Genomic DNA, 17912 nt, shown 5'->3' on the forward strand with positions numbered 1-17912 from the left:
ACCCTTTATTCCCACCACCTTGTTGCACTCACACTGCACTATCGCTCTTTTTTCCTCTTCGCCTCCTCACAACCCTCTCTTTTTGCCATAAATCTAAGACTTGGATATGTCAGTACAAATGTTTTTCTTTCTCATCATCCTCTTTGAAATGCTGTTATGGCTTTGGCCTTGTTTCCTCTCCTGAGATGTGGTTTAGATATTGCCTCTCATCCTCTGAGACCACTGCTAGACAGCCTTAAGCTCAAGAAGCCCCTTCAAAAGGTTGTTTAGAATAACAATTTGACATCAGATGCCATGTGGCAATTACCCTTACTTATGTTCTCTTAGAAACTATTTCCTCTTATCGTCTCTCTTGTTTTGCCACCTGAGTCTTCCTACCGGAGACAGTCTAGATAACTTTTTGTATCTATTTATTTTTAAACTGTTCAGTTTCTTGGAAACTTTTACCATGAGTTTCCTTATTGGCATGTCTTTATGTTACCGGTCGAATGAACAGATCATGGAGGAGAGACTGGCCATTTGACCCCTAAATAAGCGTGTCCATTAGGCTACAGTGCACGCCTTACTTTTAAGCTCTGAATCTCAGCACTTCTGGAATTATTAACAATGTTGTCTTTCATCTGCTAACCTGTGTGAGCTTGGTCAGACCGCCTCCATCGTTAAATTGGCAGCTGAGCTCAACAGACTCTGTGGGATACGCCTCCAGCTCCTCCGCAACTTGCACTTTTGGAGCCCCAATTTCTGAAAGCAGAAGAAAGAGAAAGGAGAAGAGAGATTATGCAATCATTCATATCATCATATTTCTTTGTAATAAATTTAAAAGAGGAAGTTGAACAAACAGGGACTAAAAGAGGTAAGAATCTGAGAGGAAAGCATTTTCAGTGGGCTTTTAATTAAATGCACTTGCTGTGACTGATATTTTCCCCTCCCACGTTTTGTTTGCCATGATTGTGAAGGATCAACCTCCTTCATTCATTATAGATAATTTAGAGAACTATACTCAAAACAGAGCGAGAAAGAGGATTAAACGAACAGGAGACCATGAGAGAAAAGAGACAAGCTCCTTAAAGAGAAAGAAATAAAAATTCAGAATCATTAGTCTTTGGTAAAAAAGCCTCAGGCAGAGGCTTCCTTCACCTGGGTCCTCCTCATTACAGTAAAGCTTGTCTATCAGGAGACATCGCTAGGGGGCGAGCCTCTAGGAACACGGTTGGTTACTTTGCCTTTCATCTGTTTGCAATTCAAAGGAAGGCACCTGTAACTTTTCCTTTCAAGCTGAAGTGAAAAGTGTTGAGGGAGCAGAGAAGGTCAACAAGGCCAGCACAGGTTTAATGAAAACAAGCCTGTAGAGCCGCCCTCTGCGATCAAACTTAAACAGAGATCAAACACATATGCTAACAGCCAAGCAATGCCTCAACACTGTGTGCCACCTGTTGACCCGCAGGCTGTGTCAGAACACAGAGTTTAAACTGGACAAGAGGAATTAGTTTTTTAACATTCATCCGTCATTCTGTAATTGACTGACTCAGCTCTATGCAGCTGCCAGACCTCCTTTCAAACCTATACTTTATCCCTTTTTATCAATTTGTAACAAAATGTCACTGTGCTGCTGTGATACGCTATTTTCTTGCCAACAAGAATTGGTGTTCCTACCCATGTATCAGGTTTCTTTGTTCAAATACTCTCCACAGGAGAGCCGGACGTCAACTGAATTTCAGATTGATCTGCCAAACAGAACTGATGTTGCAGAAAATGCATTTCAGGCTTGCAACAGAAGTGCAGGAAACCCTGAGCTAGACACATTCTGCAAAACAGCAGGTTTAAAAAAGTGCTCCTCAGAACATTGCTTTAAACTGCATGTAGGCTCTTTGTTGTGTTGTTTTCCCCCTAGTGAGAAAATATTCACTTGCTGTATAAATTTCTTAAAATTGAAGGACTTTAATGAACTTGTAATTCTTGTAGCCAACAGAGGGAGAAAGACAGAAAATGGCTCAACCAGAATAAGAAAGAAAAATGAAAAGACAAAGGATCAGAGAACTTGTAATCCTTTCTTAATACAATCTGGGCCAAATCCAGCAGCTCAAAGTGTTTGGCAACATCCATAAACAATCATATGAGACTGGGAGTGACATTTTAAGCGTGTCCAAATGTTCATGCTTTGCAGTCAAAATGTTGTTTTTCACAGTGAGCCATCAAACACTCATTTGGAGTAACTTAATGAAGCTTTTCTCTTTCTTTTTCTTTTTTTTACTTGACCTGCTGCTTTCACTCATTCAAGCTCCAGATCCCCTGCTGACCCGGGATCAAATCCTACCAAGGCCTTTCTTGTCTACCTCCCCTTAGTCTCTGCCCTCTCAGCCAGCTTCTGTGCCTGTAAAGATAAAATTCTTGTGGGGAGCCGGCCTCTTACTCTCACCACAAGAAAAAGGGGATAAGCACTCACTAACCGCTAGCTATAACCGCTAGCTAGCCTCGGGTGTGTTTGGAAAAAGCCTCTTAGTGTGTGAGGGATTGATTAGGACAATATGTTACATTCTGCACCATGGAGGTGAATGGGCTGGCCGGGATTTAGCCCGAAAATCAGCTGTAAAACGCAGTCACACTAACAAAAGAAGTGTGAAGGTTGTGTGCTGCAGGAGGTCTTGGGTTGTTTTGGATTTACAGCATGCGCGCATCCGCGTGTCCAACCATGTGTGCGGGAGTGGATTTTGTGTGTGAAGTCATATGCATGCTTTACAGCGCAGGACTGATGTGTGCATGTGTGATCGTTGTACGTCAGAGTGTGCGCATAAATCACAGCATCTCACTGTAATGTGAGTGCAGATAAGACTGACTGAGTCACTGAAGCACACTTTTTACCCCAAGGGAGACAACGGGCTGTCAAACCATTTATCCATTCCTACTGTGGGTCCAACACACTCACACACACAGACACACACACATATAGACATGCAAATAAAATAAATTAAGTTTTTACACAACCCGACAACAACGAAAACAGCAGAGTTTGAATCTGTTTTCCCCATTTGCTTCTCTTTCGATGTCATTTTTGTTCACATTTGCTTTTTTCTTTTCTCATAAACAAAAACGCGGATTAATTTCACTTAATTAAACACATCAACACACAACTCCCACTATTCATAAAGAAACCAAAATGCAGAACTACACAGACACACCAGATGGTCTCACCAAAGCCATGAACCACATAAATGTTTGGGTTATTCATAGTGGTCAATGAAATCTCTTCTGTGACGCACGGGGAAAAATATAATAAACAGAAACAGGGAGAAAAGAGAGGAAGAGGGGATGATGGTGAAGGAAAATGAGGTGTATTGAGGTTAAAAGAGCTAAACAGTGAAAGAAAACGATGTCAGGAAGAATATGAAAGGAGCTTTGAGAAGGATGGTAGAAACATTTATTTAGGGGAATAAATATTACGGAATAAACGAGGAAAAGCGACTAAAGGAATGTCTGAAGCTGAGAGAGGTGGAGGAGTAGACTGGAGGAGGAAATAAAGAAAACCGGAGAGAGGGGAAGTTTTAAAAATGGTCAAAAAGCGACACGAGGAGAAAAAGCTAAATCCTTGAAAAGTAAAATAAGGGAGCAGAGAGCATGAGATGACACCACAGATGATTCATTTCCTCAGAGTCAGATGGAGACCGAACCTACTGGCTCCCTGAGATGAGACGAGTGAGAGGGTGAGAAAGTTTTCATTCTGACCGTACATACAGACCAGCGTGATCTCAGCTGCAGCAAAGTTGCAGCTTGTTTTGAGGTTAACCATCCAAGCTGATACTTGTTTGCTGCAGTGTATAGGCTACGTTTTAAACACTGACATTTAGTTTGTCAGAGTGTGCAAATATAATACATCGTGTGGAAAAATATCATCTAAGCTACAGAAGACTTGCATGAAAAAAAAATGAAAGCTCACAAAAGTTGTTGTCAAACATGAAATCAGTCTCAAAAGATTTAAAAAAAAGTGGGTAAATTATGTTAAGAAAACACTAAATACTGGTTCTATCAGTTCTATCAGCATGATTATGGTATCTCTGGAAATGTAGTGATAGCAAAAGAAACCGAGACGTGACTATCAAACACTAGGTGAGAGTGAAAGGTAAAAAATAGTTCCACAGCAGCTTCCTGGTTCATGGTAAGTAGTAAGGTAGACAACACTGTGATATGTACTGAGAGTGCAGAGAGGTGGAGGTGTGCTCTGGAGTGAAGAGGAATGAAAGTCAGCAGAAGCAAGACAGAATAGGGGAGATGGGTAACAGCGACCTGTGGTCAACCATCATAAGCAAACGGACGGCACACAGGAGAGGACGGCAGAGGCAGGGGGGGAGTGGGTGGACATTAGTGTCAGGGGTGGGACAGCAGCAAGGATAGCAGAAAGAGAGGAAGGGGAGGTTTCCAAAATGAGGCCTGCTATGATATGTGGTTTGGAAACACTGGCACTAAAAAAAGAGAGGAGGTGGAGCTGGAGGTGGCCCAGTTGAAGATGTTAAGCTATTTGTGAGTCTGTTTGTTTGAGCACGTTTGCATGAATGGCTTGGAGACAAAGTTAGAGAGGCGAGGCTGAGATGGCTTGGACATGTGCAGAGAAGTGTCTAACAAGTCTCAGCGGATACACTGGACAAAGAATGTTGAATATGCAGCTGAAAGACAAGAGGAGAAGGGAAAGACCTCAGAGGTTTATGGAAACAGTGAAGGAATACATGCAGAAAGCTGGGGTGATAAAGGCGGAGGCGGATGATCTAATGTTTTGACTCCTAAAGGAAGAAACCCAAATGAAAAAGAAGAAGAAAAAGTAATAAAAAGGTGTAATTGCATACTTGGATATTGGGTGAAGGCTTTAACTCCCCAAAAAAGAAGAAAAAAAGTCAAAATTCTACTTGAGTTGTTTTCTGTTATTTGCTTTTAGTAGTTCTGGTGCATAGAGACATTGCAATCAGTAACTGCCTTTATTGAATAGTTGTAATTAACATGTTGAATGCAAGTACTGCAGATGGGAAATGTGGGGAATGAGAGCAGGGGAGTGCCATGCAGCAAATGTCAGGCCCATCGGGACATGAAGTAGGTTCTCAGCTGCCGAGGGCGTTTTGGGCCATGCCACACTCACCCCAACTTCTAGGCCACTGCATCTCCAACAGTCTTTAAATCTTTAAAGATGCAGATGGGTGAGGTTCAAAAGACCTCAGCTAATAGCCAAGAAAGAGAAGTTTTGATTTTTAAAAAAAAATCAAATAGAATTTTTATTAAATAAAAGCAATCTGAAAAGATCAGGAGCCTGCTCTTCTATCGCCTAAAACTGGGGAAAGCTCTCAATGAACAGTCCAAGTATGTATATATTTTATTTTTCTTCAGCTTTATTGAAACATAAACTTTAAAGGTTGCTAAAGTAAGTTGCTTACAGAAAACACTCAGCCCTGTGAAATCAAGTGTCATCATTGCTTATGCCTAATTGTATTGTTTTCTGGAAGCATAACGTACAAATGTTTGTCCCGCTATCAAGGAAATTGGTGTCAGTGCACCACAATAATTCTTATCTTTTTAATCCTCTCCAGCTTGCAACCCCAGTGATCCCACAGTTTGTAGCTTATTCCTACTGGAAGTCACTGTGGATTGGAGCAACAGCTAAACACAAACAGAAAGTCAAAAAGGGAAGGTGTAGGTGAACAGCCACATTCTGCGTCTCTCTCAAAGCACCAGGGAGATTAATCACAGTTAATTGACATTTAGAGGCTTGTGGCATTTGCCTGTTTATGTGGAGATTCCCCATGTAGACAGGCATGTAGGAAGAACGTGAAGAATATGCTGATGGGGTGCTCAGTCATCCACATTAACATCCAAATCACATGCTTATAGAAGGCAATGAACCACAGCTGTTTTGTTTTGGAGTTTTCTGTCAGCCTGTCATGATGTCAGCTATGTCAGCTTTTATCTGGTTGATTGCCAGCAGCTGTCAGCTGATAAAAGTGAAAGAATGGATGCATTTGAAAAGCTCAGGCTTCTGCATGGAGAATGACTTTAAACATATCAGCGGTACATTATGAATCCATAGCTGTATTTTTCCCTTTGTGACTAAATCACAAATTGTTGGCAGCAGGGGATATATTTATGGCTGACCAAGGTAACAATCAGTAGAGGTTATTTTCCTCCCAAGCTGTACCATTTGCTGTAATTTTGCAGAAAATCCAGATTACTACTTTTACCAAGCAAAAACCTTGAGGGATGAAAAATGAAGCAAATGCCAAAAAGTGCATTTTCATTCATGGCTGCTTCTAAAGGAGGTAAATCCCTATAGAAGCAGCTTTACAGACGAAATAATCACATTGACACCTTTGTGTAAAAGGACAGCTTTGGTCCCAGGAGCCAATTTAACCCTTTATACCAAGAAGGCTTTAAAATTATTTTTAGGTCACGGCTCCTTAGACTGAGAGGCTGATGGTGATTGAGGCAGATATAGCCTCTAGCTGTTTGTTACGTTTCACCTAATTCGAGTCACTTTGCATTTTTAAAGGAATTATGTGTCTAATAATGTGGCTCACTGTGTGATTAATAATAGTAGCAGCACGTGCTTCAGTTTTGTGAGAGAAATTCTAGTATTTTATGTTTCTTTATATGTTACTTGGCACTAATTAACAGGTGTCCATGTGTCGTGTGTGGAATCAGTCTATGGATGGAACCTGCAAACTAATCTTAGCATTAGCTGATAACAACACTTAACCCTCTCCTCCTGATACCAAGAAATCAACACGGTGGTGTCCAAAATGCTACAGTTTATATTTAAACTTTGAGTTTGAAAACCAGTGGGTGGTGTTAAAGTAGCTACATCCATCTTTTATTTACAGCAGGGGTGTCCAACACCGCAAGGGCCGGTGTCCTGCAGGTTTTAGATGTGTCCTTGATCCAACACAGCTGATTCAAATGGCTAAATTACCTCCTCAACATGTCTTGAAGTTCTCCAGAGGCCTGGTAATGAACTAATCGTTTGATTCAGGTGTGCTGACCCAGGGTGATATCTTTTTTTTTTTTTTTTTTTTTTTTTTTTTTTACATTACGTGATGGCAGAGCTTCAGTTCATCCTTTGTCATTTTTTTTTTTTTTTTTTTTAATAAATAGGACAGGGGGAATGAATGAGAGAGAGAGGGGGAGAGAAAGAAAGAAAACCAAAGGGGAGAAGAGACGGTGAGAAGGGGGGGGAAGAGAGAGAAAAAAAAAAAAAAACTCCTGGGTCACCTGTATGGAGAAAAAAAAAAAAAAAACAAACAAACAAAAACAAACAGAGGAGACAGCAAACAACAAAGAGCAACATAATAATAGAGAAAACAAAGCACCATCACAATAAACTAGCTAGTCATAGATATCAGTATTTACTAAGTAATAAACGATATTGTGCAGCACGCAAGATAGACAGCGCACAGTGTGCTTTGAGGCAGCAGCCAAGAAAGCTTTAGTCCGCGTCTGTGAATACCCATGTGTGCATACCTGTGTGGATCAGCATGCTTGCATTCCAAAGGTTTCTCCATGTAATGATCTGCTAGGGAGTGTGGGGGGGGCCACAGCCCCGTCCTCCAGGGTGTGAAGCGGGTATGGAGGAGATCAAAACTCCAGACATCCAGAGGCCCCCAGAACACAAGAGACCATGGAAGACCAACAGAGGGGCAGCCGCGCCACTGTCCCAGTAAGAGCTGAGGAGAGTCCCAGATGAGGGCTCGCCCAGCAGCCGCGGAGCAGAAGTCAGGGGGAGTTGCAGTGACGCGCCCGTGAGCTCCGCCGGCCCCCAGCTGCGCCTGAGTGACCGAGCCCTAGGCCGAGAGGCCGGGGGCACCCCACCTCCAAAGGGGCCCGAGCGAGCCCCAGGCCCCAGGCCCCGACAAGCGGCCGCCAAGGAGTGAGCCGGTGTGCACCCGGACGCCCACCCCCAGACACAAAGAACCACCAACACACCGACACCTGAGGGAGTCCGCCACCGGCAGGGGAAGTGGTGGTGGGTGGAGATAGGCCTCCAAACCTTGGAGGGCCTGAGGTGTCCCCAGAGAGGTGGCGTCTGATACCCAACCTGACATATAGACACAGACATACAGGCACACACAGACACAAACATCCATTCCCACCCTCATGCTCTCATATGCACTCACTCCACACTCAACCAACGTGGAGACAGACATAAAGAGACGCTGTACACACAATCACACTCCCCAAGCGTACTCTACAAACCGGGTCTAGGTACCCTTGCCCCTGGAGGGGGGAATTGCACCCAGACCCAGGTGGTGTTACCCTTTTCCCTGCGGTGGGGAGAGGCAGACCACCCCGACTCCGCAGCAGCAGGGAGGCCCCACACCCCAGACCGCAGTCGGACGGCCAACTCCTCCTACTAGCCCTCCCGCTCCAGCAGGCCGCAGAGAATGGGGGTGGGAGAAGACTCCAAACCTCCCTCCACCCGCTCATTGTAGTGTTGATGCATATGTGTTCTAAGGTGCAATTAAAACCCAGGAGGGCATGGAGCTACCTGCCAAGGAGCAGCAGGTAAGCGCATAGTCCCTCCTGATAGCCCTCAATGACTAAGTGTATTTAAAATTGAGAGGTGGGCAACGACGTCAGGGGTGGGGTATACACCCTGATGGTGATTTGGACTCCGTGATTGTGCCCACCCCCAAGATCCTATATGTATGTGTAATGAGAGTGTGAATAATGTGAATGTCTAAGTTGTGGGATAAAATTGAGGCAGAGGCAGCCAGAAGGGGACGGGGGGGGTAGCCTCCTCTGCACCCTGGTGACATACCCCCACTCCAAGGCCCTGCATGTGTGGGTGGTTGTGGAGGAGCGGGAAGAGGGAGGCAGCTGGAGATGGGGAGGGAAGGAAGGGAGGGGCAGGTAACCCCTCCCTGGGGCCAGCTCCCCCGCTGACCCCAGTAGGCACTCCCACCCTCCGCGACCCGCCAGGGAAGGGGGGCCCAGGCCCATCAGACCGGGGCCCAGTGCAGTAGCGCCCCCCGGCTCCACAGAGCCCTGGACAGTCCACCCAACCCCACCACAGAGAAAACTGCACCCACCCCACCAACCACACATCTTCCAGACTACATAAGACGGTAAACGCCCAGGCTGAGATCTTCCTCCACCTCTCCTGTATCTCCCCCTCCTGCAGAGAGTTCCTGAGAGAAGAAAGCTCCTGCAAGATGTGACCATCCCCCCCACCAGTTGAAGAGCCCCCCAGGCGGCTCGATGCACCGGCGGCACCCTGCTCCAGGGCCGGGCCCCCATGCACCCACCCGCCCACAACCCCGGCAACACACCAACCAGGACCCGAGCCCCCGAGGCCCGGCCCGGGCCCCAGCCCAGAGACGGAGCGCCCCCAAAACCTCACGCCCATCCCGGACCCACCCAGGGGCAGCCAGGTTGCCAGGTCAGTAACCCACGTCCGTCAGCACAGACCCTCCCCTAGCCCCGCTGCACGCAGCTGCGAGGAAACAGTCACCTGAGAGCCAACAGAGCCCTCAACCGGACGTGACCGCTACCCCGGGTTGAGCCCCCCAAGGAAGATGCCTCCGGGGAACCCCCCGACGCCCTAAGCCTGTCCCTACCCCCTCACCAATCACAACAGTGAAGGCGGGACCAAACTATGACCCCCCACCCCCACTAGGTGATGGAGCTGATAAAAGGGGCCCAGAGCAATTGATCTAATGTGGTGGCAGAGGCTGTGTCAAGACTAATGTAATCTAATAGATAATTTCTATATTGGTTAGAATTAAGATTATTTTTATTTTTCCAGTTCATGAGGACTGTTTTCTTGGCTATGCATAGGGCAGTGAAGATCATATGGGCTATATTCTTTTCTGAAGTGACATTATCTAAGCTGCCCAACAAACACACTAAGGGGGAGGTTGGAATGTTACATTTCAGACATTTTGATAAGTCTTCACATATCTCGCGCCAAAACTTTTGCACTGGTGGACAGAACCAAAGAGCGTGGATGTAATTGTCTGGTGTATTGCCTTGACAGTGTGAGCAGTTGTTGGAAGATGTAAAGCCCATCTTGAACATCCGATGACCTGTATAGTGCACTCTATGAAGTATTTTGTATTGTATTAATTGCAGACTGGGATTTTTAATTAATTTAAAAGTTTTTAAGCAAATCTGAGACCAGAAGTTTTGGTCTAGGTTGACTGATAAATCTGCTTCCCACTTTGCAGTAGGAAGGGATATTGATTCATCTAATTTAGAAAGTGTTCTGTATATTTTAGATAATAATTTGGGGGATTTAAGAGTAAAAAAATGTGCCGCACTTAGTGGTGTTTGTAATTCAACTTGACTGAGGTTAAATTTCTTTTTTACTATGGATTTAATTTGTTGATATTCTAAAAACCTTGTCTTGTTGATCCCATATTGTTCAACTAGTCTGTCAAATGGAATAAATTCTGTTCCCTCTAATATATGTTCTAAGTATTTAATTCCTTTACAACTCCATTCTGGGAAATTAATCATATTATTGTTTTGTAATATGTCAGGGTTATTCCAGATAGGTGTACGTTTGCATGGGATTAATGAAGACTCCGTTATTTTTAGAAACTCCCACCATGCTGTTAGAGAAAAGCTGATGTTGATACTTTTAAAGCATTCATGTCTTTTGATGTTTGAGCTAGTAAATGGTAGGTCTGAAATCTCTAGATCCTTGCATAGTGCCTGTTCAACATCTAGCCAGGGCTCAACTAAGAAGGTATGTTTTAACCATTCTGAGATGAACTGAAGCCTGTTGGCTAAGAAGTATTGGTGAAAATTAGGCAGATCTAATCCTCCTCTATCCTTGGTTCTTTGTAGCGTTTTTAAGCTAATACGCGGGGGTTTATCTTTCCAAAGGAATTTGGAAATATATGAATCCAGAGATCTGAACCAATCTTGTGATGGTTTGTTAGGGATCATCAAAAATAAGTAATTTATTTTTGGCAAGATCATCATTTTTATAGTGGCGACCCTTCCCATGAGTGATATGGGTAAAGATTTCCATCTAGTCAGATCGCCTTCTACTTTCTTTAGAAGTGGGATGTGGTTTAGTTTAGTTAAGTCTGAAAGCTTAGGAGAGATATTAATACCTAAATATTTAATATTTCCGGATTGCAGTGGGGCAGAGGAAGAATTATGGAAGGAGCAGTTAATGGGGAGAACTGTAGATTTTGGCCAGTTAATTGAATAATCTGAAACTCTTGAAAACCAGTTTATTAAAGTAATTACCTCAGAGAGGTTGGTTTGTGTGTTTTGCAGAAAAAGCAACACATCATCCGCATAGAGACTGATTTTATGTTCTATGTTCTTACATTTTATGCCCTTAATTGTTGTAGCCTGTCTAAATGCTGCTGCTAGAGGTTCGATAAAAATTGCAAAAAGTGGGTGATATCTTAAACCTGCAGGACACCGACCCTCGAGGCCTGGAGTTGCCCAACCCTGATTTTCAGTGTATGATTTACAAATGTTTTTTGTGTCCCCCTGCTTATTTCTCACTGTTATAGTTTAAAACAACTGAGTATTTTCACTTTCAGTTCTCTTATTAGTGTTTTATACTCTGTTTTCATTTTTTATGGCCTGTTTCTCTGCGATCAAAGGACTAAGAAGAAAGGCCTCTATCCAAACTGAATAAAACTGACTAGAAGTACCTTTCACTTTTTCATAGACTCCATACTTCAAACTTTAGCTGAAGACTTCTTTCCCCCACTGAGTAGTTCAGAAACAAAAGTAGCACTTTACCGAACAAGGCACTAATTTATAGACTTCCGTCCATAACAGGTCTGGAGTCTTGAAATAAGTATTCTTCTACATCGCTGATTCATATAATATAAAATTGCCTGTTTCGTTTCTGTTTCTTTTCTGTGCTCATTCACGAGCCAAACAACATCTGTCTTGGCAGAGCCCCCAGGTACGTGGTGTTAAATGCGCGATCACTTCGCTTAATCATATCTCTATCCTCCAGCTTTTGTCACTCGGGTATGAATGTAGGTGGAGGTGCAACATACCTTCTTTGTCGAGAGACAGCTGTCGAAAGCGTTGAGTGATCAAGCATAAACTGAGCTGTAAGCTGCCAATATCGTCACAAATATACTGTAACTGTGCTGCTAACGAGAGATGGAAAATGAAAGATTCATGCAATGAAGGTTTAATCACAGTTTCCTCACTCAGCATTGCTCATGGCATTATTGGAATTTTATATAAGAGCTTCGGTTACAATGGAAAATACATTTTTAGACGAAGGAGGAGTAAGAGGCGAACGATGGAGAGGAAGGCAGCAGTGACAAGGTGAGCCAGTACACCTATGTGAGACACCAAAGATGGGCTTTAGACTAATGAAGGTGAGTTTAGTTATAAATCTGAGGCCATGGTCCTCATCTTGAAAAAGGTGGAGTGCCCACTCTGGGTCAGGGACGAGTTCCTGCCCTTGTGGAGGAGTTTAAGTATCACAGCGTATTGTTTAAGATGTCGGGAAAAGGGAGCAGGAGATCGAGAGACGGATTGGTGGGGTGGCCGCAGTGATGCGATGCTGTACCAGTCTGTTGTGGTGAAGACATTATTTCCCGGTCGATCTACGCCCCTACCCTCAACAATGGTCACAAGCTCTGGGTAGTGACGGAAAGAATGAGATCGCGGATACAAGCAGCGGAAATGAGCTTCCTCCAAAGGGTGGCTGGCCTCTCCCTTAGAGCTAGGGTGAGAAGTTCGGGCGTTCGGGAGGGGCTCAGAGTAGAGCCGCTGCTCCTCCACGTCGAAAGGAGCCAGTTGAGGCAGTTCGGGCATCTGACAAGGATGCCTCCTGGGTGAGGTGTTCTGGGCATGTCCCATGGGGAGAAGGCCCCGGGTTAGACCCAGGACACGCTGGAGAGATTAGATCTCTCGGCTGGCCTGGGAGCACCTGGGTGTTCTGGACTGGTTTGAGCTTCTCTGCTTGGGCTGCTGCCCCCGCGACCCGGCCCCGGATAAGTGGAAGAAAATGGATGGATAAGTTATAATCCTTCATGTAAGTGGTCGTGTAATTGGCTGATAACAGGGTTGGGGTCTTGAAAGCATCACATTATTATTGCTTATATTTAGTCGCAGAGTCTGAAGTTAGAACAGGACAACAGTAGGGCTGCCACAAACGATTATTTTGATAGTCGACTAGTCACAGATTATTTTTGCGATTAGTCGACTAATCAGATCATGCATCCATTGGAGTACAGCTTATTGCACCAGCATGCATCTGCTCTTATATAACTATCATTAGCTTACAGCTTTAAGTGTTTACGGTATGTGCTAACTAAAAATAAAGACAAGATGATAGTTTATTAAATTTTAATGAAATTTTCAGATTGTTTCGGTGAAGTTTAATAAACTTCTTGCTATCTAAAATATAACGGACACCAGAGTATATTCTCGAGCATCTCACACTTCTGATAATCAGTTGTCGTCTTGACGTTTATTCAGCTGTATAAAAACTATAACTTTAATCTCAGCCAAACCGATTTACTCAGGAACAAATAAAATACAAAAAAAAAGCCAAACAATAACATTTTTAAGTTATTTAAGTGACTTATATATATTTAACCTGAGTAGTGAAAGACGGCGGTGGGTTTGAAAACGATTTGCCGGGAGTCCGGTGTTCTCACGGGCTCTAGTGAGCCTTGCCCCCGGCTAGCTATCGAGCTAGTGGGTAACAGACGTCTCCGAAAAGCGCTTTTGAAAATATGTGGTGTCTTGATAAACTGAGCAGATATTTGAGGTTTACACAGCTACATTCTCGCCTGAAAATATGTTAAACGTTTATTTTGTGACCCAGAAAGAATAATACGAGTAATATTAAAACTAACTAGCTGCTGCCATTGTTGTAAACTGAGCTGGGCTGCGCTATGAATTCTGGGACACAGCTTCTTCTTCTTCTTCTTCTTCTTCTGGGTTTAACGGCAGCTGGCATCCTTGTACATGCAGTGCTGCCATCTTCTGTTTCAGTCCGTTATTACACTCTTAAATCCTACTACTTATTCCTTCGTCTTTTGTGATCTTACAAACCTTCAAACGATGCGTCGACTATTAAATCAGTCGTTGACGATTTTGATAGTTGACGTAATCGTGACTAGTCGACCAATCGTGGCAGCCCTAGACAACAGTGTGTGATATCAGTCATTTTGATCCACTGTATAGCACGTCAGCAGCCATTAAAATCTCCTCATGACTTTCATGAATGAAAAAAATACAATTCATCAAAGGTCATGTGAATTAGAAGAGAAGAGGAAGGCGTTGGAGTTGAGTGACTGTCTCATCCACCACTAACTGGGGACTTGAATTACCGGTAATTGGTATTTGACAGCTCATAATCATAGCTATCTTTTCAGTAGCAGAGCACTGATCAACAACACGGCAGAGGGAAGCGAAAAGGGAGATTACTTGTCACAAGGACAGCTTTAGTTCCACACAAACAGTTACTGTATCAGCTCACACTCGACAGCTTCTGCTACATTTTAACAAATGTCACCTAAATACCAAGGCTGTATACATTCTCATTCTTTCCATAGATGTTTGGTTTTCAATTTCGAAAATGTTGGTATTTGTTTTATAAAAAGGTGAACTGATATGGTCTGTAGATGGCGGTTTTTCTGTCTGGCAGCATTTATTTCTGTACAATTCCTATGAATCTTAGCCTTGACAACATTCAAAGTCCTCAAAGCAAAAGCTTGCCATCATTACTTCTCACTCACAGACGAATCAAAGTTGAGAAAAAGTCGATTCGAATCCGACAAATCCGATATTTATCATTAACGCTGAAAAAACTCCTTATGTAACCACAACAAGCACCATCCACTACACTTCAGTTTATATCACTGTTGCCAACAAATGATGTGACTACAGAGCAGACCATGTAGTGATTTTCATTCTGCATGAAACCAAATTTTCTAAGGATCATTAACGGTTCAGGTCCTTTCATTTAAAACAGACAAAAATAGTCAACATGCAACTGTTAAAAAACAAAATGCGCTATAGAAAAGGGCAAAAAAGTTTTGCAAGTTGTTGTCTCTCTGCACATCACTGACCCCTAATTACCTCGAGCTTGCAGGGGAAGCACCTAGTCTTTGGTTAATTAGATTTAGTTCTTGCAGCACATGTGATGAAAGTGCACAAGGTTGTTTACAGGAATTGAAATAGCAAATTAGCTATGCTTGTGACAGCTGGAATCACCCCGAACAATCTCTGTAAATGTGCAACTGTTGGTTTGATGATGAATGCTCTGTGTGATTAGTTCCCTGGTGTGATTTCAAACTCATTTTTCTCAGACTGCATCTGCAGGTGGAAAGAAGTCTAGAAATGTAACGGTGAAATGATAACGGCCACCAGGCACACTCAGGCAAGCGATAATTCAGGTCTCTGAATAGCGTCCATGAATACTGTGACAACTCAATTGTCTTAACAGTAAGCAGTTTATTGAAATGGAGGAATAATACTGCTTCAAGTCAATCTTTTATGTCAAAATAGAAAATTAAGTTGCGGCGCATCGCTACAAAGCGAAACGCGATTGGTTCTCAGTGAAGGAGAGGTAATTTTATGTGAGAGAAATAAAGGATTTGCAAAAATCTGTGAAGTTACCAGCAAAAATGTTCCAATTTTGAATGATAATCCTTAATTTTCAATAGGTTAAAGAACTGTAATTTCAATTATTTTTGGCATTAATTGTCAGGCATGCGAGGTGATAGACTGAGTCACAAAGGCAGAAAAAAAATACTTTCAGTTTAACATTAATGGGTAGCTGACAGCTGAAATAATTGGCATGTTTACACTGTGGGTGGCTTTTCAGTGTTACTGTGCTGTCAACTGACAACCTATTAACTCCAGTTATAGCGATTTTTTTTCTTTTCTTTTCTTTTTTTCTCTTTTTCTTTTTTAACTGGAACTGAAGGGCTGCATAATCCTCTGTGGGCTGAGAAAATGATATGGCCTATGGGCTTATGAAACACTTTCAAAATCCTCTGGCACTTATTTCCAAAAACGCCCAGTGGACAATCTTATAAGGACTGTACTGGTTTTCATTTCTGAAAGTTGGTATTTTACAAAGGCGCCATATTCATTCACCTGTATCTTTAAAGAAGCGTTAAAGCAGTTTTACAGCTGTGGTGTCTCTGTGCATGTCTCACGATGAGAACTGACTCACCAGTAATTGGTATTTGATACTAAATGAGTGCTGCATATAGTCATCTTTAATCAGGTTTGAAGGCCTTTTGATGATAAATGTAGCAGGGATTTTCCATTCTCTCTGACACCCTTACACCGTCGAGAGCTTGATAAGGTTCATGATACTCCACACAAAAGCCATTGTTACAATAAAGAATAGGTGGCAGATATGCAATTTAGTTACACAGTATAATTTGTAGGGCACCTTAGTGTAGATAGCTTATCTCCCAACTGCTCAGGTATTTCATGCATGCAAATCTACAACAGAAAAAGGTAAAACGGAGACATGACATTACAAAGGAGCAGTCCCTGTTATTTGCATGTGCTGAATGTTTAAAGATGGCAAAAAGATGGATCTCTACACAAGAGTACTCGAGAGGCAACAAGAGGTTGCATTGCTGTTTTCTTGGCGTAATTTCTCAAAATGCAACCTTGAGAGTTTTGCAATACAGAGGGAAAAAAGTCTAAAGGGTTCATTTACAGTTATTTTCCTGTAGATTAATGAGCACTGTACTTGTCAAATACATGAAAATAATTCAATGGAATCTGATCATTCAGGGGTGATCTCTCTAGATAGATCGATCGATCCATAGATATGTGTGTGTGTGTGTGTGTGTGTGTCCCTGTTAGGTGTGACATCAAAACAGGCACGGACAATTTCATCCCACTCTGAGTGTTTTAGTCCTAAAGCTGACAACATAGCAGTCGGTTTTGGACTGAAAATATGTTGGTTTAAGCCCAGGGACTGTTTTCACAAAGGAGGATTCCCAAGTTAACTGTATATCTTTGATGAGCAAAACCCGGAACACCCTTCAAAGCCAGAACATAGTCTGAAGTAAAAAAGAAGAGCTGTTCTGGGTGTTACATGGTGTCCAGATAACCCCCTAATCCCGCCTTGTGAGAAAGGCCCCAGGAAAGGCTGAAAATGTCTGGGTAAAGTGAACGAGAGTGGTTCTTTCTTCCTCAACAAATACTGGGGAAAGCACCCTTGAGCAAGGTATTTACCCCTTAAAGCTGTTCAGGGTGTTGTACTGTCTTTGTGAACGCAGAAGCAGGTGATGCTTAAAGAAAACATTCAAGTTCACACAGTTGGATTAGACTTTCTTAATGATCTGCTGGGAATAATGTTGATGAACCCTTGAAAGGGTTTACTTCCTCCATCGAGTAAATGTTCCTCCTAAGTTGAAGTTGAATACTTTTATTTATTTTACACACTCCTCTTAAATTCCTCTAGCAATTTGTTTTTTTTTATTGCCTGGTTTCTACAGCTCCAGCTGTTCCAGCATTCTTATCCCATCTACCTCAGCAAAGCTAATAATACCAACAACTAAAGAAAAGCGCTGCCCTCTTTCTTTTTTAGTTATAAAAATCAACCTTTCAGTTTCCTTTAAGATGTCTTACCCAGTAGCAGGAAAAATATTGCATTTTAACCAATCCGAATGGAGATGGTGTCATTACTCTACTGTGATCACATTGTGCAATAATCACAGATGTGAATAATGATAAGCAAAGCAAAAAATGTTGCCTTTTGCCCATATAAAGATCAAAGTTCAGCTCTTGATGTGTGCATAGGTTCTCCCAGGTGTTGTTCCAGCATAATGCACCCAGAGAGAAGCCGGAGTGTGTAATCTAGCGAACAAAGCCTCTTCACTGCAGGTTATGTTTACGCATTAAAAAAAGAACACCGACAGCAATGCCGAGGTAAAGAACAGAAGGTTCAATATTTTAGGTCT

The 17912-nt window shown here is 42.9% G+C and overlaps 1 protein-coding gene across 3 annotated transcripts in view; it reads right to left on the reverse strand.

Moving 5' to 3' along the window:
* LOC308384228 (poliovirus receptor-like) overlaps nt 1–17912 on the reverse strand; it is a 355455-nt gene that overhangs the window by 216540 nt on the left and 121003 nt on the right. For all 3 annotated transcript variants that reach the window (XM_080862686.1, XM_080862685.1, XM_080862684.1), the window contains exon 2: nt 629–741. In XM_080862686.1, coding sequence (XP_080718812.1) covers nt 629–741 — 113 coding nt within the window. The remainder of the gene's footprint in view (nt 1–628; nt 742–17912) is intronic.

The sequence above is a fragment of the Rhamphochromis sp. 'chilingali' genome, assembly GCF_963969265.1.
Source record: "Rhamphochromis sp. 'chilingali' genome assembly, chromosome: 17".
Taxonomy (NCBI): Eukaryota; Metazoa; Chordata; class Actinopteri; order Cichliformes; family Cichlidae; genus Rhamphochromis; species Rhamphochromis sp. 'chilingali'.